Source organism: Chrysemys picta, chromosome 9 (assembly GCF_011386835.1).
Source record: "Chrysemys picta bellii isolate R12L10 chromosome 9, ASM1138683v2, whole genome shotgun sequence".
Lineage (NCBI taxonomy): Eukaryota > Metazoa > Chordata > Testudines > Emydidae > Chrysemys > Chrysemys picta.
In genome coordinates, this window is record NC_088799.1 from 96,267,600 (window position 1) to 96,276,291 (window position 8,692).

General features: G+C 44.9%; 1 protein-coding gene across 1 annotated transcript; it reads right to left on the reverse strand.

The window, feature by feature from the left end:
* Positions 1–1,565: 1,565 nt before the first annotated feature.
* LOC135973466 (uncharacterized) lies at positions 1,566–4,101 on the reverse strand. Its single transcript, XM_065556711.1, has 2 exons — positions 3,130–4,101; positions 1,566–2,135 (listed from the first exon to the last, which is right to left on the reverse strand). Exons 1-2 carry the CDS (start codon positions 3,704–3,706, stop codon positions 1,660–1,662), a joined length of 1,053 nt encoding a protein of 350 aa, XP_065412783.1. The 5' UTR covers positions 3,707–4,101; the 3' UTR covers positions 1,566–1,659.
* Positions 4,102–8,692: the final 4,591 nt, after the last annotated feature.

An 8,692-nucleotide genomic window follows, 5' to 3' on the forward strand; every position in this document is an offset into this window, starting at 1 on the left:
ACCCGGTTGCGAGCTGCACTGAGTGTACAGAAGCGAGTGGCCATAGCCCTCTGGAAGCTTGCAACGCCAGACAGCTACCGGTCAGTCGCGAACCAGTTTGGGGTGGGCAAATCTACCGTGGGGGTTGTTGTGATGCAAGTAGCCAAGGCAATCGTTGATGTACTGCTGCCAAAGGTAGTGACCCTGGGAAACGTGGAGGCGATCATAGATGGCTTCGCAGCGATGGGATTCCCAAACTGCGGTGGGGCCATAGATGGAACTCACATCCCTATCCTGGCACCGGACCACCAGGCCACCCAGTACATTAACCGAAAGGGCTACTTTTCCATGGTGCTGCAAGCACTGGTGGACCACAGGGGACGTTTTACCAACATCTACGTGGGATGGCCGGGCAAGGTTCATGACGCTCGTGTTTTCAGGAACTCTGGTCTGTTTAGACGGCTGCAACAAGGTATTTACTTCCCGGACCACAAAATAACTGTTGGGGATGTGGAGATGCCTATAGTCATCCTCGGGGACCCAGCCTACCCGCTAATGCCCTGGCTCATGAAGCCCTATACTGGCTCCCTGGACACTGAAAAAGAACTCTTCAACTACCGGCTGAGCAAGTGCAGAATGGTGATGGAGTGTGCTTTTGGCCATCTCAAGGGGAGATGGAGAAGCTTACTGACTCGCTGTGATCTCAGCGAAACCAATATCCCCATTGTTATAGCAGCTTGCTGTGTGCTCCACAATCTCTGTGAGAGCAAGGGGGAGACCTTTATGGCGGGGTGGGAGGTTGAGGAAAATAGCCTGGCTGCTGATTACTCACAGCCAGACAGCCGGGCGATTAGAAGAGACCAGCGGGACGCGCTGTGCATCCGGGAGGCTTTGAAAGCAAAGTTCCTCAGTGAGCAGGGTAACCTGTGACTTTAAAGTTTGTGTACTGAGAAGCTAAACCTGCCCCCGTTTCTTTACCCAGGTAATGTTGACTATCCTATCCAGTTACATACCCCCTTCACCCCCCTTCCAACACACGTTGCGAAATAAAAATAGTTCAACTTTGTTAAAGCACACCGTTTTCTTTAATACTGTTTTCGCGGGAATTTTTTAAAACTGGGACGCAGACTGTGGTGTGGAGCGGGTGTAGTGTAGTGACGCGAATGCAGCTTCTAAACTCAAGGATTGACAGGCTCCGCTGCAGTGGGATGGTTGTTTCAACGGAGCCTGTCACCCCTCCTGATCGGGACTGTGTGTATGGGGGGGTCTATGTGACTTTGTGGCAGGGGGAGGACGGTTACAGATCCCCTGCTGTGTGGCTCTGTGATCCTGCCTAAGGACCGCCGCTTAAGATCTGTAACTGCCCTCCCCTGCCACAAAGTCACAGAGCAACCCACCCCCCACCACATAACATGAAAACAACCTCCCAGACTAACCAGGGTAACTAGTCACTGCATCACTGCACTGTGTATGTGCCCTGCTGCTGTGCCTGCCCCCGACTATGTACCCTGCCAAAGGTGACTGTCCTGTCCAATTACCAACCCCCTTTCCCATCCTCCTCCAAAAGAACATGATTGAAACAGTAGTTTACAGAAACATATTTTTTATTATCAACTACACATGGCATTGGGAGGTGAAACTTGGACGGGGGCTTGTGTCAGGCGGGAAGGAAAGAACTGTTCAAATTTTGGGAAATGAGAGCCTTCTGCTACTAGAGCTCTCTGCAGGGGTGGAGTGAGAGTTAGCAGGGACTCTGCCGCCTCTCCTTCTTTGCACTTTGGGTGAGGTGGGTATGGGACTTGGTGGCAGGGGAGTGCGGTTATAGATGGACTGCAGCGGGGCTCTGTCCTCCTGCCTCCGTTCCTGCAGAACATCCACAAGGCGCCGGAGCGTGTCCGTTTGCTCCCTCAGTAGTCCAAGCAGCGTTTGAGTCGCCTGCTGGTCTTCCTGCCGCCACCTCTCCTCCCGATCCATGTTGGCTTGGTGCATTCGGGTCAAGTTCTCCCACCACTGGGTCTGCTGTGCTGCCTGGGCTTGGGAACAGGCCATAAGCTCAGAGAACATGTCCTCCCGTGTCCTCCTCTTCCTACGCCTAATCCGCGCTAGCCTCTGGGAGTGTGATTCCAGGCTAGGTTGTGAGACAGTCACAGATGGGGCTGTGGAAATGGGAAAAAGGGAGTGAATTCCTCAGAAAGAAAAATGTAGTTGTAAACAAAGAACATAGTCTTTCTCTGTGAACAAGACCATGCACAGCACCTATCACATGCGCACTCAGCACAAGGTCGAATTTTCGGCCTTCGCATTCAGTGCCTGGGGTCTTGCACAGCACATTTGAGAAGCGGGGCAGCACAACGGAATTTCTGTTGCAGGCAGACATGGTAAGCCGTACACTTGTGGCAGTTTAAAACTTTTAGATTACCACTGGCCTCATTTCACATTTAAAGCTATGTCAGTTCCTGCAGCCAGCAATCCGGCAAGCGGGAACTCTGCCCCTGTCCCACCCCCTCGCGGCTGTCCCCGGGAACGATCCCTTTCGGCTGCCCCTCTCCCGCCTCCACCGCGTGGCTAAAAACCAGCGGTTACAGTTCTGTCAAGGAACGGGAAAGCAGTCCCAACACTAACATTCCCCTACCTAATTAAAAGCAGGTCACCATGGGCGACATCACCCTGATGAGGATCTCTGAGAGCGACAGACAGAGAATGCTCCGGGAAAGCCTCCAAAGACCAGGGCCGTATGCCGCCCTGCTATGCAGAGCAATGATTCGCGAGTACGTGATAGTCTCGTGGCGCGGCAACGTCTCGTACTTCGGAGGACCCAATAAGGCCGCTCTCCCCAGGAACCTCATGGAACGGCTTTCAAGTTACCTCCAGGAGAGCTTCGTGGAGATATCCCAGGAGGACTACTGCTCTATCCCCGGACATATAGACCGCATTTTACTGTAGCTGCAGTAGCAGGGAATAAACAGTAGAGCGGCTTGTGCAGGACAATCACTGAAAACCGGACATTGCTAGATTTTTTTTCAAAACTTGCACTGCCCATGACTAAACCGTTAAGCGCATAGGGCACACTAATCATGAACAACCCATTCTTTAAATTGTTAATATTCCTGTTTTGTTAAAAATAAATGTTTAGATGTTTACAACACTTACTGGCTGATCCTTCACCAGATTCTGTGTCCGGGGTAACGGCTGGGGACGCTTCGTAGGGGATCTCTGTAAGGGTGATGAAGAGATCCTGGCTGTCGGGGAAATCAGCATTGTGAGCGCTGCCGACTGCCTCGCCCTCCTCATCTCCTTCCTCATCTTCCACGTCCCCTAACATGTCCGAGGAACCGGCCGTGGACACTACCCCATCCTCAGAGTCCACGGTCACTGGTGGGGTAGTGGTGGCGGCCGCACCGAGGATGGAATGCAGTGCCTCATAGAAACGGGATGTCTGGGGATGGGATCCGGAGCGTCCGTTTGCCTCTTTGGTCTTCTGGTAGCCTTGTCTCAGCTCCTTGATTTTCACGCGGCACTGCGTTGCATCCCGGCTGTATCCTCTCTCTGCCATGTCTTTAGAGATCTTCTCGTAGATCTTTGCATTCCGTCTTTTGGATCGCAGCTCGGAAAGCACGGACTCATCGCCCCACACAGCGATGAGATCCAAGACTTCCCGATAAGTCCATGCTGGGGCCCTCTTTCTATTCACAGACTGCACGGCCATCACTGCTGGAGAGCTCTGCATCGTTGCCAGTGCTGCTGTGCTCGCCACGATGTCCAGACAGGAAATGAGATTCAAACTGGCCAGACAGGAAAAGGAATTCCAATTCAAATTTTCCCGGGGCTTTTCCTGTGTGGCTGGTCAGAGCATACGAGCTCGCACTGCTGTCCAGAGCGTCAACAGAGTGGTGCACTGTGGGATAGCTCCCGGAGCTATTAGCGTCGATTTCCATCCACACCTAGCCTAATTCGACATGGCCATGTCGAATTTGGCGCTACTCCCCTCGTCGGGGAGGAGTACAGAAGTCGAATTAAAGAGACCTCTATGTCGAACTAAATAGCATCGCAGTGTGGACGGGTGCAGGGTTAATTCGATGTAACGGCGCTAACTTCGACATAAACGCCTAGTGTAGACCAGGCCTATGAAGCCCATAAAAATGGGTGGAAATAACATCTGATAACATATAATTTACACTGTGCTGTTGAAAGTTAATGCTTAAAATAGCATTCAATTTAAATGTTAAACCACATAATAACTTGGCACACGATAAATCAAGATGGCTTTTAGAAAGCACAGTGATGTTTGGGGTCTTTATACTAGCTGAACATTTTACATCATTTTAGTAACAAAGAAGCAACTTGATCAGCAATGGACATGCTATCAGGGAAACCTACTGAACGGTGGGCTTTAACAAGCAATTATTAAGTTACTGCTTTGCCAGTTCTCTAGGCAACTCCTTTACCTGTTTTTCCCCTTCGTATTAATTACTATTGACATTTATTTGTATTATCATAGTACCTAGGAGCACCTGCTATGAATCAGGACCCCCTCTGTGCTAGGCATTTTATAAACCCAGGACAAAAAGACAGTCCCTGCCCCAGGGAGTTTACAATCTGAGACAAGAGACTGTTGATGGATACAAAGATGGGGGAGTACAAGGAAACAATGAGACAATATTGGCCAGCATGACAGGCTGTGGTCTAAGCACTCCAGCAGCCTAACTGGTCAAGTTTTTTTGTAGGCCTCAAGGCAAAGGAGAGTTGTAAAGAGAGATCTGAAGGGGGGGCGGAGGGCAAGCTTCAAACATGAAGGCAGCATGGGAGAAAACATGAACGGGCTTGTTTGAAAATGTAACAAGTGAGTGATGGAAACTGACATCCTGGGTTGATCGGATCCAGGAATCAACTTTTCGATAGTGAATGAGAGATGATAGGTAAAATGGAGATAGGTCATGAAGGACCTTGGAAATAAAGATAAGTAGTTTACATTTGACGTGATGTAGAAATGGGTGGCAGTGAAGGGATGCAGTATTTCTGCTGATATTAAGCAAAAGTAAAGACGGAGAAACTAGGGATGTATGTATGATAATGCCACACTGGGCATCCACATCAAGCTACTACAAGGAAGGTCTTGTGATCAGGGTGTGGGACTAGGAATCAAGGCATAGGAGTTCAGTTCCTGACTGACACAGGGTTCTGAGGTGACTTTAGGAGTCACTTCATTCCTCTCTCTGTTTTCCATACATAAAGTAGAGATAACTATAGTCCTTACCTCACAGGGCTGAGGATCAAAGTTTATGAGGTCCTCAGAGACAACATGAACAGCGACCATATAAATAACCTCGCTGTGCAAATAGGCAGAAACTCCATCTCATGATAATCTTTGCATAGAGGGGAATCCTACTGGTTCAGGGCTAGAATCCTGGATAAGATAAACAGTTGTAGCTCAATTGAAGTTCATGGAACTGCACTGATTTAGATTAGCTGTGGATCTGCATCAAATCGGTAATTATAGGGAAAAATTAAATGTCACTTATATTAAAGAGCGTGAGAAACATTTCAACAAACTAAACAAATGTTCAGTTTGCAGTGGAGTTATGTGTTTGTCACATTCCTCACTGCAATTACATAGGAGAATAGTTACCTATTAACTTTGACATATTACTACCTACACAAGCCAAATACAATGTGATGGATCTTTCAACTCTTACATTAGAAAGTTGTGATTAGATGGAACGACCACTTAGTTTTTCTGTTTAGGTCGCTACCAATTGTATTTTTTGCTTGTGGATGATTTAAAATCACAATACATGTAGTTTACTGTTGAATTCATAAGACTATTGCACCTTTTTCATCTGTATGTCTGTACATTTTATTCGGGATTTGAAGCTAGATTTTTTTGGCAGCCGACTGATACATTTTTGTGATAATTTGTTTGTATTGCCATAAGAAAGGTCTAAATCCCTGACTACAATTGTTAACACTGTGCACATTTAAAACAAGAAACATCTCCTACCCCAAAGAATTTATAATCTGAGTATTTGATGATAGGCTAAATATATGAGTAGGTTTTCATTAGGCCTGTTAATTTTGCTAAATCAAATTAATGAAAGTATCCATCATTTTCATGGATAGTTTTGGACTAAAAACTCTCAGGTAGAACTGTAAAGTGAACAGAATAATTCTTTCCAGAAAAACCCAGTGACTTTCACTTGTCACTGATAATGCAATTTCTATACATTTATTCATACTCCATATATTTCCATCTAATTAATTTAACTTTTCTGTTATATTCTCACCCACCACCCCCCAGCTCCAAAAGAACTGAAGGTTGAAAATTGCTGGTTAACCTATTTAACATCAATTCTTAATCCCCAGGGATTCTGGCATATACATTCTGCTGCTACAGTGTAAGGTTCTACTCTCATACATTAAAGGCTGTACCTTTAAAGATTCAGTATTAGGGATGGTCACACCTGTTTAGCCCCAAGTTTTTGCCATAATTTTGCGAAGTCCTGTTGTTTGGCTATATCCAAAGGAGGACAAGAGACATTTGGATTTAATCATATGGATTTAATCAGGCTGCAACTTTATTATTATACGTCTGGGAGTACCCGGCAGATAAAAGTGGAAGTTAGCGATTCTATGAAACTTTTCAAAAAGCGTTGAGGGCTCTGGCCAAAAATCTCTTAATTACAAAGAAGTTCCAATGACACGCTATTGCCGAACTAATAGCAATTGCATAGTCATTCCTCTATCAGAATATAACAGATTATTGTAAATCACTTAGTGACACCTTGAATATGAAAATAACTATATGCATATATCTATAAAATATATAATTCTAGATTATAATTAAAAAAAATAAAACAAGAAAATTAAAAGTAAAACATTTTTCCTTAGTGGGAAAGCAATATCATATGTTCTTTTATGTTCACAAAGCTTTTTGGGATGCTTTAATACCTTGAAATAAAAAGATAGTGATGCAGGTTGATTGATACTTTATGGAAAAAAAATCACACAGTATGACCATCCATTCAATTTGTGATTTGCATTTAATCTAGAGCTGATAAAAAAAATGGAATTCCCATCCCATGGAAACATCTGGTATTTTTGACATCTGTTTTTATGCCAAACTGAAAATACTCAAAATATCTGAACTTTTTACAGTACGAATGATTGATTCACCCAAGACCCCATCCCTCCGACCCACAGAAAGATTCAGGAATGTTGAAATGTTTCGTAGGCCTAAATGAAATGTTTTGTTTTAGGTCAACATTAATCTAGCTGTATGAGCTGTCATGGTCCCTACTGGAAGTTGTTGTTCTGTGTCCTTTCTCCCCCTATTCTCCCTGTGATAGTAAAATTCCAGTTTCCATTAGGCACCATGATAGCTCAGGCGGGCAGAGAGATCAACTTAGATTTGAAACAATTTGTTTAGTCCCCCTCGCCCCACGACAGAAAGTTCTGTTGAAATATTTATTTAGATGAATCCCCATTTTATGATGAGAAGACATTTGAAATTTAATCTCACTGACTGCCAGATCCTCATGGGGAGGAAGAAAAGCACTCATCTTATCCGCATCAGCCTCCAAAACTGGAGGCTGATGCGGATCAGCCTCCAAAACTGGAGGTTTATTTTCAGGAGACACCTGGAGAACCAGTGTCCCCATCTGAAATTCAATTATCTTCATGGAAAGGCCTCCACACAATTCCAGTCCCTCCAGGTTTCATTTTCTGGCCATGACCCATTATCCTGTTTTGGTGCCTCCGAATTCTCCTCACTGGACCCTGCTGATCTAACCTATTAAAATGGAAAGGCCACCCTGGAGTTTGGCCCAGAGGATTGTGAGATCTCTCCTGTTCCACGCTTAAGAGATACAGATAAAGTCCTGGACCATTCATGTAAAGGAGAGCTTTATCGTTGAGTTCAGAAGCATATAAACTTATTCTAATTCCCATTCAATTATTAATGGTGAACTGTTGTTGTTCTTGTCATCTTGTCCTGTGATAATCATATGAGGCCATGAAGTTTGAGAATGAAATTGGCAACTCATACAGCATCCTTTGTAAGAACTTGATCCAAGATGTCCAATGCCCAAAACTTCACTTGCCTTATAATATTACATTCCAAAGGCTGGGCAAGTGTTAAAGTCTGCGCCCAACACATCTTGTGGAATGGATATATTTTGGTCCAATCTCTATTGAGTTTCATTTCTACAGAGTTCCACATCTGCATTCTCATGATAGTGGATGTCATTTTCCAATGTGTTTTGATACCAGTCAGGTATCGTTTTTTGTCCATTTATATGAGTGAATATTTCCCTTGATACGGGGTCAATATCATCAACCTTTGTCATTCCAACCTGAGTTTCTGATCTTCCAGTTGTCGTCATCAGCTACCTCATTCCCGTTTACACCAATATTAGATGAATCTATTTAAAAGTCAATTTATTGTCACGCTTTCAGATCCTCTGAATGAATTGCATTGTTGAAAGAGTACTGGTTGCTTTGAAAGGAATTGAGAACTGCTGCCTCAGAGTCAACAAACATAACAACAGGTTTCAGAGTAGCAGCCGTGTTAGTCTGTAGCTGCAAAAAGAAGAACAGGAGTACTTGTGGCACCTTAGAGACTAACAAATTTATTAGAGCATAAGCTTTCGTGGACTACAGCCCACTTCTTCAGATGCATAACGAAGAAGTGGGCTGTAGTCCACGAAAGCTTATGCTC

Bases quoted from the DNA above. Each gene is read 5' to 3' on its own strand.
- LOC135973466 (XM_065556711.1), bottom strand. From the start codon at position 3,706: ATGCAGAGCTCTCCAGCAGTGATGGCCGTGCAGTCTGTGAATAGAAAG. The intron at 2,136-3,129 runs GTAAGTGTTGTA...CCATTTCCACAG, and splicing joins ATCTGGTGAAGGATCAGCCA to CCCCATCTGTGACTGTCTCA.